General features: G+C 49.9%; 1 protein-coding gene across 6 annotated transcripts in view; it reads left to right on the top strand.

Annotated features, from left to right (window-relative positions):
* EFCAB6 (EF-hand calcium binding domain 6) overlaps nt 1-17,110 on the top strand; it is a 239,900-nt gene that overhangs the window by 58,457 nt on the left and 164,333 nt on the right. For all 6 annotated transcript variants that reach the window (XM_039236383.1, XM_039236388.1, XM_039236406.1 and 3 more), the window contains 2 exons: nt 8,762-8,898; nt 13,207-13,319. In XM_039236383.1, coding sequence (XP_039092314.1) covers nt 8,762-8,898; nt 13,207-13,319 — 250 coding nt within the window. The remainder of the gene's footprint in view (nt 1-8,761; nt 8,899-13,206; nt 13,320-17,110) is intronic.

The following is a 17,110-nucleotide window of genomic DNA, read 5'->3' as shown; positions in this document are numbered from 1 at the left end:
AGCCAATACTCTGCAGAGTGTAAACAGATGGAATTGATATAAAGTGACAAGCTAGACTGTGCTATCGAGAATACAGAGCCAAAAGTAAGAACATAACAGTCAAGCTACTTATTCCGTTCCAGTTCATTTAGTCCTGAATAGCGCCTCGTATCTGCACAGCTGTGTTGTTCTTTTTTTCCCCTCTTTCTTTCTTCTGGGCTGATAATGACAATTTCAAAGAAAAACTTTAATTAAAGATTTTATACGAAATAGCCAAAAGTAGAATAATAAGGAAAATGAGCGTTGATGTGTTTATTGTACGAAAAATCCTTTTGCAGGGTTCGTTTAAAAAATTTTACTCCTTAAATTTAAAATGAATGTAGTCGTGGGTGACAGGAAGGTGCCAGACTGACAGCCGTGGATGCTGAACCCTTCCATTTTGGTGGCAGAGCCAAGACATGGAAGCCGCTATAAGCCCCCTCCCCTTGGGGCTCCGTCCCCAGGCAGGCGGGGAGGGTGCTGCGCTGACCCCCTTCTGCTAGAAACCGGGCGAGGAAGGGTGGTTCGGGGGGAGGAACCGAACAGAGCACAGATCAACGGGAGCCAGTGAGATCCACCGTGGACTCTTTCTGTTAATTTCCTCTTGGGGTTGTGCTCCAGCCTTCCTCCGGGAGGGGCCCCATCGGAGCCGGGCCTACAGAAGGCTGATTTTGCAGGTTGACTGGGGCTTCTGGGCTTCTGGGAGGAAACATTAGGCCTTTTCTCACCTCCTTTAACGTCTGGGTGGTCATATTTATTTGGGTTCACAGCTTTCCTTTCTGGAGCTCAAAGTGCCATAAAAAGAATTTTCAACAAAGAACCACAGAGCACGAATCACAGCCACTGTTAGCAGCTTATTGAACCATCTGAACTCAGTGGGGTACAAATATGAAGCAGCTTGATTCCTGCTTCTCACTGTTCTTAAGCAGCCGCTAGCAGATCTGCCTTTTTGTCCCTTATGCGGATCTTAGGCACGCCTCCTGGCTCTCTGGCCACACTTACTTACGCACGATCTCGCACGGGCTAGTCCAGTTTAAACCTTGAGCTCTGACCCAGCTCAGCTGGCTGCCTCCTCCCCTTCCTGCTTCTTGAGGGCTGTACCAGCTGCTTATTCTCTGGTGCTTCTCTCCCTCCCTTTCCCCACCCCGTGATTGTTGGGGTCCGTGATGAGGGCCAGGAAAGGGAGCATGTCTTTCTCTGCACTGGTGTCCTGGTGCCCTTGGTGGGCAGCATTAAAGCCTCCTCTCTTACAGGGCACACGGGGGCTTATTAGGACTGTGCTGTGGGGCCTTCAAACTATGCGGTTCCCTGATGCAGGGGTTCGGTTCTGGCTTAACGTCCTCTGGACGTCCTCGGCTCTACTCCTGGTGGCCCGCTGCGCACCCTCAGGGGCATGGGTCCTCTCGCCTGAGGAGTAGCCCCTGAGAGTGGGACAATTCAAGCCTTCTGCCTTTCTTAGTCTCCACTTAACCCATGGAAAACTTTATGTGTTCTGTCCATACCAACAGTAGGCTTGCAGGCTGCTCTGATCGGCCCCTCCCATCTGCTGTCTCTGCCCCGTTCTCTGTTCCTTACCCCAGATGTACAGGAGAGCACTGAGTCCACTGGGAAATGAGATCCCTACGTACCCCTCTTGTAATTGTCCTATCTGTACAAGGATTTCCTTGGCTTACTAATGCTTCTTTCCCCTCATAAATGCTGCAGTCACCCCATCCATCCATCCATCCATCCATCCATTTATCCATCCATTCATCCATCTATCCATCCATCATCCATCCATCCGTCCATTCATTTATCTGTCTATCCATCCATCATATGTATATACATTCTCCCATTCAACAAATATTCATTGATCCAGGTTCTATTCTTGGTCCTGGACCCTTGCCTCCTGAAGAAGACCTTACACCTTCTCAAGCTCCTGCTACCGTGGGCTGGACAGTGGGGGGCGGTGAAAGGGTTGGAGGAGTTGGCTGGGGTGCAAGGGAGTAGTGCTGCTTCAGCTACTCAGTATTTTTTGACTCGGCGTGTGGTTATTTGGTTACTTGGGACTCCGTCCTCAGCCTTTAGTCCCAATCCACATTTCCCATCCCATCAGTGTTTATTGAATATGTTCTGCTCATTTCATCTCAGCCACACACTGATACAGTGCCTCTATTCATGCCCACTTCACAGATGAGGAAACTGAAGTTTAGTGGTCAGGTTGCTGTTTCAAGGCTACTTGGAAAATAGTGCAGAGCTGGGATTTGAGGTCTTCCTTCAGCGCCTGTGTCTGGGGCGCTGCATTGCCTGGAGGTCCCTTGTGGAGAGGGAGGGAGGAAAGCGTTGGAACCCTGGGCTTGCGGTGGGGGCGGGGCCGCACTGCTGCAGCCCGGAGCAGTTGCTGTGGTTCTCGTTCACCACCGTGCCTGGGGGGGGGGTTCTCTCCCCCCAGCTCCCCGCCTTACTCTTAAAGGTTAGATGTTTTCTACTTCTTGTAGTAACACTTATGAGTCTGCCCTCCATAAATTCATCTAAATCTGTTTTTGAATATTTTAATTTTGCTTCTATTGTTCTCCCCATGCCCCTTCCCCCCTTCAGTAATCACTTCCTCCTCTCACCTCACTCCTGTGTGAAACAGGACTTCCCTTCTTCCCTGGGGACGTTAGGTGCCCAAGTCCTGGTCTGTGCAGCCACACTGCAGAACTGAATGCTTTCTAGCCTGCTTTTCCCCAGCCCTGCCATCCAGACGGAAGAATCTAGGCTTTTTAGCCTGTCCTCACTGTGGTTCACCACCCCTCATCCCTCTTGCTCTTGGCCGTCTTCCCAGCTTGGGGCTCCAAGGACATGGAGAGGGCCGCATACTGCCCTGCTCTGGAGGCTATGATACTGCACGGGGTGCCGGGTGCACTGGGGGTAAGGGATGGGGAAGGGAGGTGCGGGGCCCAGGGTGCAGGGGGAGGCTGCCGGCCAGCATTAGCTGGGGAGGGTAGAGGGTCTGTGTCTGTGCTGGCCAGCACACAGCCTGGTGTGGGGCTCAGAGAGCTGTGGGTAGCAGCTCCTATCTGGGCCCAGGCTGCCTGGGGTGGGCCGGGACTAGTCTGGTGCAGGGGATGGGGAAGATGGTTGGGAAGAGAAGACGTTGAGCCCTTTTCCATAGTTGCAGACCCATTTCCTGGCTTCCAAGTCTTTATCATCATCATCATCATCATCATCTTAAAGGTTTATTTATTTTTGAGAGCGAGAAAGAGAGGGAGGGAGAGAGAGAGCACAAATAGGGAAGCGGCAGAGAGAGAGGGAGAGAGAGAGAGTCCCAAGCAGGTTCCATGCTCAGTGTAGAGTCTGACACGAGGCTTGATCCACGACCATGAGATCATGACTTGAGCTGAAATCAAGAACCGGACGCTTAATTGACTGAGCCATCCAGGTGCCCTATGGCTCCCAAGTTTTTAAAGCCATAAGTAGCTACTGCTCTGGTTTTCTTTTAAATCCTCAGGGCTTCTCCTGTCTTTGTGCACATAAAGTCCCCCAACCTCAGAGAGAAGTATGTGGGTGTGTGTGGGTGAGAATGCGACAGGGCTCGTGAACTTGTTCTGTAATGACAGGAAGTATTGCTGGGCCAGGTGTTCTGCCCAACTACTCACCTCTGCCCCTGCTTGGAGGCGGACGCGGCCAGGGGCAACGTGCAAATGAGCGAGCACAGCCGGGCACGGATAAAATTTGCTTATGGACACGGAGATGTGAAATTCACCTTTCACATGTCGCAACATAGCCCTCCTGTGATTTTTTTTTTTAATCAACCCTTGCAAAATGTGAAAACCATTCCTAGCTTGCAGGCGCACAAAAATAGTTGGTAGGCAAGAGTTTGCCATGCCCGGAATACAGGAAAGGGAGCCGGGGCTCTGGAGTCAGGGACGCCAGACCAGCTGAGCACCCCTTTCCAGGCGCAGCTGTGGGCAGGCAGGAGGGCAAGGCCACGTTTTCTTTTCTGGGAAACTTGCCGGGTTTGGAGGGAGGAAGCAAAGGGCTCTCTTATCCTTCTGCGAATCGTGTGCCATGTTCCGCGCCCCTCCTTGGGCTCTGGAGCACACCTCCCTCAGAGCAGTGGGGATTGCAGAGAGCAGAGGCCAGACAGGGAGCTGGGTGCCCGTTTCAGGCAGGAATACACCCAGATGACAAGGTCAAAGCTAGGGGCCCAGTGGTGGCGTGGGAGTGGAAGTAGGAAAGCCAGCAGGATCCCGCCCTGAAGGAACGGGCAGCGCCAGGGAAGAGCCGGGGGCAGCGGCCGCAGTGTGACAACTCACTCTGCAAATGCTTCTGCACACCCACGCTGTCCGGGGCGCTGTCCTAAGCCCTGAGGGCACAGCAGCAGACAAAACCCAGTCCTCCGTGGAGTTAGACCTCAGTGGAGGAAGGAAGACAATAAACAGCTACAGAAAGAAAATATCGAAGTGGCCCGGGTGTAGATAAATGCTACGAGATAAAGGAAGTGAGAGGTCCGAAAGGGATGGGGACGCAGGCTTTTGTGTGGCCACCTAGGAGGGCCTCCGAGGGGCAGGGGGCTGTGACAGACCCGGATGAAGGGCAGGAGGGAGCTTCAGGAAGAGACTAGATGTACAAAAGCCTTGAAGGATGGGCGTGCTTGGTATGGGGGGCCCGAGCAAACAAGGAGGCCAGGCTGATGGGGCAGAGAGAGTAGAGGAGGGTGGGAGGGGTGGGATCGAGAGGTAGTGGAGTTGGATTGACTAGGGCTTCGCAGGCCTGGTGAGGACATTCCGGCGCCTACCAGAGAGCCTGCCGGGCTTGGGAATTTGAGTAGTTCGTTGTGGCTGGAGCCCAGGGACTGTGGGAGGGGGCGAGATTGTGGGATTTGGAGCTGGCATGGGGTGTAAGCAGGAGGCTAGAGCTAGTGGCTCTTAATACAGTCGTGTCCCAGTTATACCAAAATGGCCCACGTCTAGCTGGCCTAGAAAGGAGCTAGATGCTGCCCACGCCCCCCTCTTTTTCTGTCTCTACCTTCCCCTCTCCTGCCTCCCTCCCCCCGCCCTGCTTTTCAAGGGAGCAGGGAGACGGTGTGGGCCATGGGCACGGTCACAGTGGTGCCCCCAGCCTTGTTCCCTGATACTCTTTTCTTCCTTCGTATCACGCGCGGGACAAATCTCATACACCATGGCCCTAACTTCGCTGCCTTTGATAAGCCTCGCCATCTGCAGCTCAATTCAGATCCTGCCAAACTTCAGTCTGACAAATGATAAGAAACTTGGAGACATACCTCTGGTGGGTGTGCGTTCTGTGCCAGACTGGCTGCTTCCTGGCTTTCCACGCTGGAGACCCATATGGGCTGCTTCGGGGGTTTACAAAAGCGCATCGCCTCATGTCCTCTGTCTTCCCAGAAGCGGTGAACCGAGAATTTGGCGGCGGACGAGGTGCCGAGGCTTCTGTCTGACCAGGGAGCAAGTGCAGTCTGTGGCTGGGGCCCCGTCCTTCTAAACGGAGTGGTGAGGCTGAGGGTGCAGGTGCGCGAGCTGGCCTCACCGCGGTGGATGCGGTTCCTGCCCTTCCTCGCTGGGTGTTCCCAGTTTGGGATATGAAGATGGTTTTCACTGGTGTTCTCTAGCTGCTACAAGTGGGAGATGTGTACGAGATGTAGCACAGGGCTTTGCACCGAGCGGACATTCATTTAATAGTTGTGCAGTTATCATATTTTTATGATCATTATCACATCCATAGTAGATGAAGTCATTCTGACATTCAGGGCTGGCCCCGAGGAGGTATTTGCAGACAGATAACAAAGCCTCCTTGGAGCATGGCTTTTCCCAAGCAGGAGAAAGAGAACACAGATTCGTTCATTCATTCACTCAGATGCTTCTTGAGCCGGACCTTGGAGCCGAAGCTCTGAGCCCTGCTCTGGGAAGCTGACATTCTGGAAGGAGAAACAGACAGTAAAGATGAACATTAAATCAGCTGCGGGGGGGCACCTGGGTGGCTCAGTGGGTTGAGCGTCCGACTTCAGCTCAGGTCATGATCTCACGGTTTGGGGGTTCGAGCTCCAAATCGGGCTCTGTGCTGTCAGCGCAGAGCCTGCTTCAGATCCTCTGTCCCCCCGCCCCCTCTCGGCCCCTCCCCTGCTCACACACTCTCTCAAAAGTAAATAAAATTTTAAAAAAAATCAGCTGGTGAGAAAGTCCTCTGGAGATGAGGATCCATGTATTGGGGGTGGGGCCCTGACTTACACTCGCGGTCAGGAAGGCCTTTCTGACAAGGTGACATGTGGGCTGCGATCCGGATAGAGTGAGGGACTGAGACACTGGGTGTCTGGAAGAATGTTCCAGGCAGAAAGAACAGCAAATGCAAATGCCTTAAGGCAGGAGGAGCCTGGAACTCTGGGGGAGCAGGGAGTCTGGGGCCAGAAGGCGGCGAGCCAGGGGACAGGTTGGGGGACGAGGTGAGAGGGCCGCCTGGGGCCGGTCTGTGGGGCCTGGCGGGTCAGGGTTGGTGGGGAGATGTGAGTGGGGCAATGTGGCGTAGGGGACGGGGTCGCGAGTGTCCGGTGGGTAGCATCACGGAACGGGGCCCGGGGGAGGCCCCTCATGTGGGTTTGGAGTCAGATGGACCTTAGACACTGGAGAGTGCGGGGCTGTTGTCTCCGAGCCCCTTCTGTGTTCCGGCATAAATTAGGGGCCAGGCTCTCAGGGGGGAGGAAGGACAGGGGATGGGAAGGGAGGCACGAGGGGGGGAAGGTGGACAGAGTCTGGCAGGGGTGGGGGGTGGCGAGTGATCACACGGGAGAGTTGGATCACACAGTGCCCTCGGTGAGGGGCCCCGGGTAAGTGGTGAGGGCTGCGCTCTGCAGCCCCGTCAGGGGTTTGGAATAGGCGGGGAGCTGGATGTAGCCAGGGATGGGGTCTGGCCAAGGCTGAGGCGGGGGTGGGGATCAAAGGTGCAGCGGTGATTACAGAGACTGACCGGCTGGTGGGGGCGATGGGGAAGAGTGTGGAGGACTGAGTGGCAGGTGGGGGCCTTTGGGAGGGGGGAGAAGGCTGTGGGGTCCTGCCCTCGAGGGAGGGAGCTGGAGGAGGGGTGGGGTGGAGGGAGCATGGGGCCCGGTTCTGGAGAGTGGCAGGCACTGGGCACTCCAGGCTGGAGTCTGAGCAGGCAGCGGTGACCTCGGGCTGGGGGAAGGACCAGGAGCTGAGAGACCTGGGTCAGAGGTAGCCTCTGGGGAGCCACGAGCGGTCCTTGAGGCAGGGCTGGCCTGTCAGGGGCCAACAGCCCAGCTCGGAGGGCCTGGCATTCGTGGGTCCAAGAAGCGAGGGGGGAGAGGGAGCAGGGGCTTCCCAGGTGTGAGCACGAGGGCGGCCACCGCCGGAGACGGCCACCAGGGTCCCGTCCGAGGCAGTGTTGAGGAAGTAGGAGATGTTAATAAAAAGAGAAAAAACCCTGCTCATCTTAGACTTGTTGCCAAACCCCTTCCTTGAGGGGCACTAATCACCCAACTCTGGGCTGGACATGGACTTGGCCTAGTACAGGACAGTAGAATCAGAACTTCCAAGGCTCTACGAGACAGACAGTCATCACCTTTCATCCACAGTCCCATCCCCATGCAGAATGCCTTCCCGCCGTGCCCCACGCACCCCTCTCAGCTCAGATATCTCCTCCTCCAGGAAGCCTCCTGGACGACTCAAGCTGAAACTCTCTGTGAAGGTCTCCAGCTCCACACTGTCTCTGTTGTCTGGCTCTTGTTCCCATAGCTCTATGGGAACAAGAGCCAGACAAGCCTGGTGGCTTTGGCGGATACTTATTTTATGTCTTGTTCTTCTCCTTGGGTGGTGCAGCTAACGGGTTGACTTGCGTTAGAGTCCCAGCAAAATGGGGTATGGTACTTCCCCCACCGTGAGGTGGGGGGGATTCAATCACACGGCTCCACGTGTGGGCCCCAGCAGATGTTGTCCTCTACGTACAAGAAGCTTTGGGATAAGCACACAGCTTAGTGTTCCGCATCTCCACAGGGCTCTTCCAAATGCCTTTCACGTCTGTGTGCCCAGTAAATATGCATTTGCTGGATTTGGGTAAGATCTCTATACAGATTTTCTAGAATATTTTTAAAAAATTCTAAGAGGCTGGGGCACCTGTGTGGCTCAGTCGGTTAAGTGTCTGACTTTAGCTCAGGTCATGATCTTGCAGTTCTTGATTTCAAGCCCCACATCGGACTCTGTGCTGACAGCTCAGAACCTGGAGCTGCTTTGAATTCTGTGTCTCCCTCTCTCTCGGCCCCTCCCCTGTTGGCTCTCTCTCTCTCTCTCTCAAAAATAATGAACGTTAAAAAAAATGTCAAAATTCAAAGGGTTTGAAATCTACAGTCACGTTTTGCAGAGCCTAGTAAAGACAGTTTGCAAATGGCTATGAAAAAGATTGTATGTGTCCAGCCTTACCTGAACTATAGTTTTTCAGTATCAATTAACAAAAGAGATTTTTCATGTGGCTCTAAAAGGGAATGAATTGTGAGTGAGACTTAACTGCTTTACATCAGAAAGACTTCTTAGAAACTTACTAAGACCATTTACAGAGAAAATTGCTTTGCAAACATTCAATAAATGCAAAGTGTGCCTTTTTCCAGTAGACATGTCACTTTGCCATACCTACAACTGCGTGTCTTTGAAAACATTTTATTTTACAAGAAGTATTTTAAACCGTTCGCATTTTTATGACCATTTTGGTTTTTACCACTGGGTCTTTTGACTTCTCCTAAATCACTTTCTCTACACAGATTTTCGAGAACATTAAAACAGTTATCAAAGCCTTCAAGCTCATTGATGTTAACAAGACCGGTCTGGTCCAGCCCCATGAGCTGAGGAAAGTTCTGGAGACCTTCTGTTTGAAGATGAAAGACGATGAATACAAAAAGTGAGTAAACGAAGGTGTGGTGAGAAACTGCGCAGAACTTACCCCAGTTCCAAAGCGGGACGGGGCAGGTGCCCTGGCACCCCCTCACCACCCCCCCACCCCCGCCGTCCCCTCCTGCTGTCTCCGTCGTGACTGGGATTTAAAAGAGAAAATGCGCTCATGGCATTTCTCCTGTGCCCATTATGCTCCCTGCAAATGCTCACACTCGAGAGCTAACGGTTCTAATTCCCAGCGTCCCCAGGGTGACAGTCATTGGGCCTGTGGATCTGAACACACCCCGATTATTTACGTGATCCATCGCCCGTTGTCTCGCCTTCCCTGGTTGGCACCACGCCCGCCATCCCCCACGTTTCCCGCTCACAGCTGACTTTCACTCAAAGCCCCGGGTTAGAGAAGAACAGATTCCAGGATTTATTCATCAGTCGATGTGCTCCCTATCGGCTCTCCATCCTGATACCACAACAGAAACTTAATTTTCCTCCGAGGACCCTTGTTGCTGGGGTGGGGGGCAGGGAGGCCCCGCAGCAGGGGGAGCCGCGAATAATTGAATGTTTAGCTGCCTCCCAGCCTCTGGCTCCTGACTCGAGGGCAGTGTGTGGAAGCCTGCGGGGGCCTTTGTTGTTGCTGTTGTTTTGAGCCTCCAATAAACTCCAGATCATTTAGAAGAAGCCGGACGCTTGGCTTCCATGGCTGCCTGGGCTTTGGATGGAAGCCACTAGAAGGGGGCCCACGTTGAACTTCATTTCTGTGGGACTCAGCCAAGAAGCTCTCTTCCTCTTCCCGCCTCTTCCCACTTTGCTCGGCGTCCCCCAGGCTGTTAACAGAAGCACCAAGCTTATTATTTCCCTCCGCGCTGAAGAGCCTTCCATCACGCTGCAGTTACAGCTCGCTCTGACAGTGGCGCCTGCGCCGGCTTGTGTCGTGTCCTAAAGGCCATGTCGCTTCTGTCCAGAGGAGAGGAACCTGCCACTGTAGCAAGGAAGCGGAGGGGCATGTGGCCGTGGCAGGGGCGCCGCGGGGTCTGAAAAGCAAGGAGACTTTATAGAAATGGGTCTTTCCTGGTCTTTTGGATATTTTCTTCTTGTTTTCCTCTTTATAACCCACCTCAGAATATAAAAGGACATAATAGATGTTTTAATTTTTACATCTTTCCGACTGGGAAAGTGTCCAGAGTAAGATCCAAACAAAACAAATTAAATAATTTTGTGCACGCAATTATAGAACAGAAGCAACACCCTTCTAAAACAGGCAATCAAAAAACAAAACAGTGTTTTATTTCACAATAAACCTTGTGTTTGGCACTGCAGTCTCCAACCTAGTAAATCTATAAAAAATGTTACTGTCTGTTTCCCCATCTCGTAAGTATTGAATAATAAAGAACTCCACAAATTTTTATTTGAGATTTTTTTTTTCCCTAAGCCTCAAAAACTGTGCTGTTTTCACGATATGCTTGGGAAACTTAACATAATAGAATTGCTTTTCTTTAGAACAGGAACACAGAGGATCAAAAGCAGACCATTTCTTCAATTGCTTTAATGCTTTTCTTATAGAAGCTCAAGAAGATACTCTTGCCTTGAGAAGCTGCTTCCGTATTAACTTGGCCTTTTTAGGTTTTGAGCAGGAAACACAATGCATTTTTGACTCCTTTCTTTTATCTAACAGCCTTCTGTTTAATACCCGCCTCTGGCGCTTGGTACGGCGGTAGCATCCAGGGCTTCGAAGTCGGACCCTGCTTGGGGTCATGTCTGTGCTGCGCCCTCCCCGGTTCTAGGGCCGTGGGAAGGTCCTGGGCCTCTCTGAGACCCAGCTTCCCCTTAAAGAAGTGGAGACTGAGGAAGGAGCTCCCCTTGCGGGGCTGGCGCCAAGACGTCATGTACAAAGCGGGCCTGTGATGCGCCTGGCACATAGTAGGTGTGGATTTCCCAGCGACTCTACTGCGGTCGTGAAGATTCCAGAAATGCGCTTTACTCTCTGGAAGACAGTTCTCTCTAGGCTGCAGAATGCCGTCCAGCGTGTGCGCAGAAGAGGCGAGAGAGAAGATCCTTGCCAATTTTGCACTTGATCGGACCACCCCCGAGACCCATTGGGCTTGCTTTTCCTTTCCCATCCGACACCCCCTACCGTCTGGAGCCCTGCAGGCCCAAGCATTTGGATCCCTGTAAAATAATGAACGAGCAGCTTACAAAGCAAACAGACTCATTTGAGGCCACCCCGCCACCTGCACAGGGAGCAGAGCCCAAGGCCGTTGTAGGTGGTGATGCCGCAGAGGTTTATGGGTCGACTGGTTTCCTTCCCTTGACCCTGCAGTTGGCCTTGCTGCGTGACCCACTCGCCTGCAGGGCTGTGCAGACACGGGCGCTCTGCTGCCCGGAGTGCAGGTCCCGGGGGAGATGGTCCCCCGCTGTTTCATGTCAGGAATGATTCTGTCTCCCCTGCCTTCGTTCTTATAAAAAAACAACAACAACAAAAAAAAAAAACAGAAAAAGAAAAAGAAAAAAGAAAAGCATTGGGGAAACTGGACGCCAGGGCAGTGCTGAGACTTCGTTTTTGAGATTTTGTCTGTAAGGAATATTACCACGGGATTCCGTCTGTCTGTCCTTGACGAATACGCGGCAGGGATTATGAATGCGGATGGGCTGGGTGTTAGGAAAGGTCAGGATTCTCTTAGGAGGGAAATGCCAGTCTGAAGGAATGCCAGAGTTCCTAGGAAAACAGTGAAGTTGGTGATGAGCTACTGATCAGCATCTGGCATTTTCCTGGAGCAGCAGAGTAGCCAGTGCTTTCTAGAGGACAGTAACTCAGACAGGAGCACAGTAGGTCAGCCTTCCGGGTCCCTGAGCCCACAGCCGTGTTTCCACAAGACAGAGAGCGTGGATGAAAGACGCAGCTACTCTGGGAGTGTCAGAGTTAACCTCCGGCAGCTATCCTGCCTTCAGATAGTTTTTCTTATTAGAACAATAGGCAAGATTCATCAAAGTGGGGGAGGAAAAAGGTACGCGTTGAAATGAATACATGACGTTACTCTTTGTTAAATTGGGAAAACAGCAAAATAACAAATACTTTAAGTGATAATTGCTAAATTTTTAGAAAGCAGCATGAAATTAGATAATTATAGAAACCAACACATATGGAGATAATATAACCAAACATTTAAAAACTGTCAATTTTTTATAAATGTAATAATGCAGAAATCATCTAGGAAGCCATTTATCAAGTGGCAGATTTGAATAATAAATAGAAGATTCATTTGGAGAAGAAAAAACATCCAAACATCCTATTTATCTGAACTTTTTAAAAGAGAGCATCTCTCAGCGGGGGGCCTGGGTGGCTCAGTCAGTTAAGCATCCAACTTCAGCTCAGGTCATGACCGCATGGTTCGTGGGTTCGAGCCCCGTGTCGGGCTCTGTGTTGACAGCTCAGAGACTGGAGCCTGTTTCGGATTCTCTGTCACCCTCTCTCCCTGACCCTCCTCTGCTCACACTGTCTCTCTCCCTCTCTCAGAAATAAATAAAACATTAAAAAAAATATAAAAAAATAAAAATCAGCATCTCAGTATATTTCAGGGAGAGACCTTGGTTCCCCGCCCCGCCCACCACAGTGAACTGTGCCTCCGTTTGTCTCTGTGAAATCCTGTGCTTGGTCAAGAGGAAGCGCTATGTTCTCCCCTGCACCCAGCTCTGGAGTTCTCTGGTTATAGTGGCTTTCTGCTAATTGACTCATGGTCCAGATCCATTGCCCCCTATTATTATTTTCATAAAAATGTTTTTAATGTGTATTTATATCTGAAAGAGACAGAGCATGAGTGGGGAGGGGCAGAGAGAGAGGGAGAAGAATCCAAAGCAGGCTCCAGGCTCTGAGCTGTCAGCACAGAGCCCAACGTGGGGCCTGAACTCACAAACTGTGAGATCATGACCTGAGCCAAAGTTGGACGCCCAACCGGCTGAGCCACCCAGGTGCCCCCATTGCCCCGAATTATTAAAGGAAAGTGGGACCTGCTTTTGGTGTCTGAGTGCATCTTGAGTCCTGGCTGCCCCCTCCTCCTGCCAGAGAAGGGAGAAGATGGTCCCGATGGACCTGTAGCATTCGAATCCTCACACACGTGTCGGTAGGCCACGTAGAGTGATCCCCTTCCGAGTATCTGTGTGTTTGAATCTCAGGGTAACAGTTCTTACCGTTCACTTTTTAATTCCAGCTCTCACTAGAAACACATTTAAAATGAATGCCAACCCCAGTGTTGAAGGATACCTTGCCTCATTTTAGATTCTCTGTATCTTAACTTCTGATTAGCAAAGAACCTTTCTGTTTCAGGTTTGCAGAGCACTACGACATTGATAAAGACACTACAGTGGACTATAATGTTTTTTTGAAGAACCTCAGTATAAATAACGACTTGAATCATAGATATAAAGTGGGAAACCCAGGTGAGTGGTTTGGACGTAGAAAGCTAAAGATTTCGACATCCTTTGGCACGATGATTCCTCTTCCAGGAACCTGTTCTGAGAAATACTTTCAAATACGGAAAATGCTTTATGCACAAAGATAGCCGTGGCATCGTCACTTAGAAGAAGAACGTGTCTAACAACAGAACAAGGGTTAAGTGGGTCACAGGGTAACCGTGTGCAGCCATGAGCAACAATTTCCAGGAAGTTAATGGTAAACGCAGAAAGTGGATGGGGAGTATTCGTAAAGGGTTGGGAAGAAATTCTAAAATACAGATTGTCTTTAAGTGATATGTCCCTGGGTGTTGTTTCTTTCTTCTTTCTGCTACTTCTGTATTTTCAAAAACTTTCAAAAATTTTTATAGTAAAGCTGTTATTCCCTTGGCAATGGGGAAATAGTTGAGTAGTCTGTACATTATATTAGACACGTAAAGCCAGGCTCACACAGGCCCTTCACCTTGGGAAGGGACGTTTTCTCCTTGCGCTGGAGGCGTTTACCCCAGCCTCCTCAACCAAGTGCCTGGAGTTGCTGACCTGCTGGAAAGTTCTGGAGAGTGCAGAGTCCAGTCCTCTGAGGATGCATTTATGAAGAACGTAATGCGAGATTCTCCCTTGGGAGCCTCTGGTCCCTGGAAGACAAGCGGTGTCTTGCCTCGGGGACTTGCCACCTGCCAACGAACAGCTTGTTCAAGACACAGCGTCACTGTCTGGTCTCAGTTTAATTCAGTGCAACAAACACTCGTTGAGCATCTTCCGTGATTCTCAGATTCGCCACTCTGGCAAGCTTGTCAATGACACATTCTCAAATGTTGGCCTGGATTCTCTCAGGCCACTGACCCCCCCAGGGCTCTCCTTTTTAAAAACTCTCAAGTTTTCAGAATTACTAGATGAGATGATCTTGCAAGGACCCCTTCATCCCTTGTGTTTTTGTTAGTTCACGTGCACATCATACTACTGGGCCCTTCACTGGCTTTGGAGCCAAGTAACATACTGTGTCTTTAAGGTGTGTGTGTGTGTGTGTGTGTGTGTGCGTCTTCTAAAAACGGGACAGGTAAAGGCATAAAAGAAGTCACATAAAAAAGGAATAAGAATATAAAGCACTTATCTGTTGGGCTCTGTATAGATGCTGCCTGAGCCTTAATTTTAATTTTTATTTGTCTCAACACCTTTGTGAGATGGCTATTACCATCCCATGTTTTAGATGAGAAAACTCAGACTCACGGGTGTTAAAGGAAGCCCCCAAAGTCGTAGAGCTGGTTGTTGGTGGTGTTGAGATTGGAGCTGTTTAGCTCCAAAACAAACTGTCCAAACGCCTGAGAGGGAAGAACAGAATGTCGTGGAGCATGCACAGGAGGAGGAGGGGGGCCTGGGAGGAGCCGGGAGGTACATTCACAGGCCAAGTTCACAGGATGCCCGTGACAGCCATGGAGGGAATGAGAGGTTCCCCCTGAAGGGGGAACGTGTTTGGCTGGAACGTGGGCTGTGAACTTTGTCCACGTGGGATAGAAGGTGGGATCTCCCTTGATCATAGAGAGTTTTCATCACAGATAAGTTTAGTGTCCTAACTTGAGAAGCATAACATTCCACTGTGCTCACCAAACATTTGTCCCACGCCAGGCCTGAGGCTGAGCATGCTCCTGTACTGTCTCTTCATGTTCGCCGCAGCCCCGTGAGGCAGGCACTGAGGCAGATGAAGTAAAAAGATGGAAGTAAATAGCCAAGCCAATCTTACCACCCAGAGTTAACCACCGTGAGCCTGACGCCTGCATCTTTCCATGTGGATCCGTGGAAAGGAGAAGAAAGACAGGAAGACATACATAGCTTTGTAAAACCGGGTTCCCAGAGATGCTTTTTTATGGAAGCTTTGGCTTTTACTTGAGCCTATCACAAGAATAGGAATTGCAGTGAAACTCAAGAAAATCCTGACTGTGTCTGGGCTGGATGTATCATTCACAGGTCACACGTTCCTGCTCCCCAGCATCACAGACTTTGACCCACTGCCTCTGGTGCTGAGTGGGGCTGTGGGGAAGTCCGAGGCTTGCCCCATTTCCCCCTTCATCCATGACGTGCTTTTTCTAGCTGGCTGCGCAAAGGAATGACATGTTCCCTGAATTTCAGAAACATAGCTGGGAGAGTCATCCTGTTGACAGTGTATTTTTAATCTGCAAGTCCAATTACTTTTTCATTTCAAGATTTTTTTAAAAATAGTATTATGTATCATCGAATAAATCTTTGGTTTCATTTTCCTGATTTTTAACTTCGGTGCTGCAAATTATCCTTACGTTGGATTGTCTTTGTCTTCTGCATCTATTAAGTTATCTCAATGTGCCTTTTTATTTCATTGCCTTTTATCCTCTGAGCTCACAGTGATCATCTCAGGTCGTTTATCTACACCTGTGATTTGATTTTTGCCACGGTCTATTTTATTCCGTGCAATTTCTACCTTATTTATTACTCGTATCAAGGCATTTCCTTTGGTCTACTATATTACTTTCCTTCTCGTTTTGTTGTCTTATCATCTTGTTTTACTGAGTTTGTGTTCTTTTTTCATGTTTATTTATTTATTTTTAGAGAGAGAGAGCATGCTTGCATGAGTTGGGGAGGGGCAGAGAGAGAAGGACAGAGAGAGAATCCCAAGCAGGCTTTGTGCTGTCAGCGCAGAGCCTGACACAGGGCTAGATCTCACAAACCATGAGATTATGACCTGAGCCAAAATCAAGAGTCAGATGCTTAACTGACGAAGCCCCCCAGGCGCCCCTGATTTTGTGTTCTTATGAAGATGTTCTTTTAAAAAATGTTTATTTATTTTTGAGAGAGAGATTGAGAGAGAGAGAGAGAGAGAGAGCATTAGCAGGGGAGGGGCAGAGAGAGAGGGTGACACAGCTCTGAGCTGTCAGCACAGAGCCTGATGTGGGGTTCAAACCCATCATGATCCATGAGATCAAGCCTGAGCTGAAGTTGGATGCTTAACCGGACTGAGCCACCCAGGTGCTCCTGAGGATGTTCTTTAAAGTAATTTTGTGTCTTTTATATTTTATTCCAAGATGAGATCTTTGCCTTATTGCATTTATGCTCCTCTCCTTCCTTCTCAGTCCACCTACACCAGCCTCTAACACTGTTCCAGTAGTGTTTTCATAATTTCGAGAACATTGGGTAAATTGATAATTTTTATTCTGTTATACACCTTTAATTAATTAAAGTCTACCTTCAAACAATATTATACTAATTCTCATGAACTATCAGGACTTTACAACAGTACTTGCCTGTTTCTGTCCTGTCTTTTGATACAGTGCTGTTACAGGTTGTACTTTTATATCTAAACATAGAATGCATTGCTATAGCTTATGTTGTTCTGCTGAGAGTTTCTATCTGTTCACTCATTAAGAGTATATTTTCCTGGGGTGCCTGCGTGGCTCACTCGGTGAAGCATCCGACTTTGGCTCAGATCATGATCTCACGGTTTGTGGGTTCGAGCCCCGCATCGGGCTCTGTGCTGACAGCTCAGAGCCTGGAGCTTGTTTCAGATTCTGTGTCTCCCTCTCTCTCTGACCCTCCCCTGCTCATGCTGTCTCTCTCTCAGAAATAAATAAATAAAATAGGTTTTTAAAAAAGTATATTTTCCTTTATGTCCTCAAACACTTATTTTGAAATTAAAACTTTTAAAAGCTTTAACATTTTCACCTGCTAATTCCAACATTCAGGTCATCTCCAAGTCTGGTCTTTATTGATTCCTTTGTTCCCCTTGAGTATCAGGGATCACAGTTCTGTCTTGT

The sequence above is a fragment of the Hyaena hyaena genome, unplaced genomic scaffold, assembly GCF_003009895.1.
Source record: "Hyaena hyaena isolate Hyena2069 unplaced genomic scaffold, ASM300989v1 scaffold_4, whole genome shotgun sequence".
In the NCBI taxonomy this organism is placed as follows: domain Eukaryota; kingdom Metazoa; phylum Chordata; class Mammalia; order Carnivora; family Hyaenidae; genus Hyaena; species Hyaena hyaena.
Note: the sequence above shows the minus strand (reverse complement) of the source record. Positions and strands in the feature narration are given on the sequence as shown.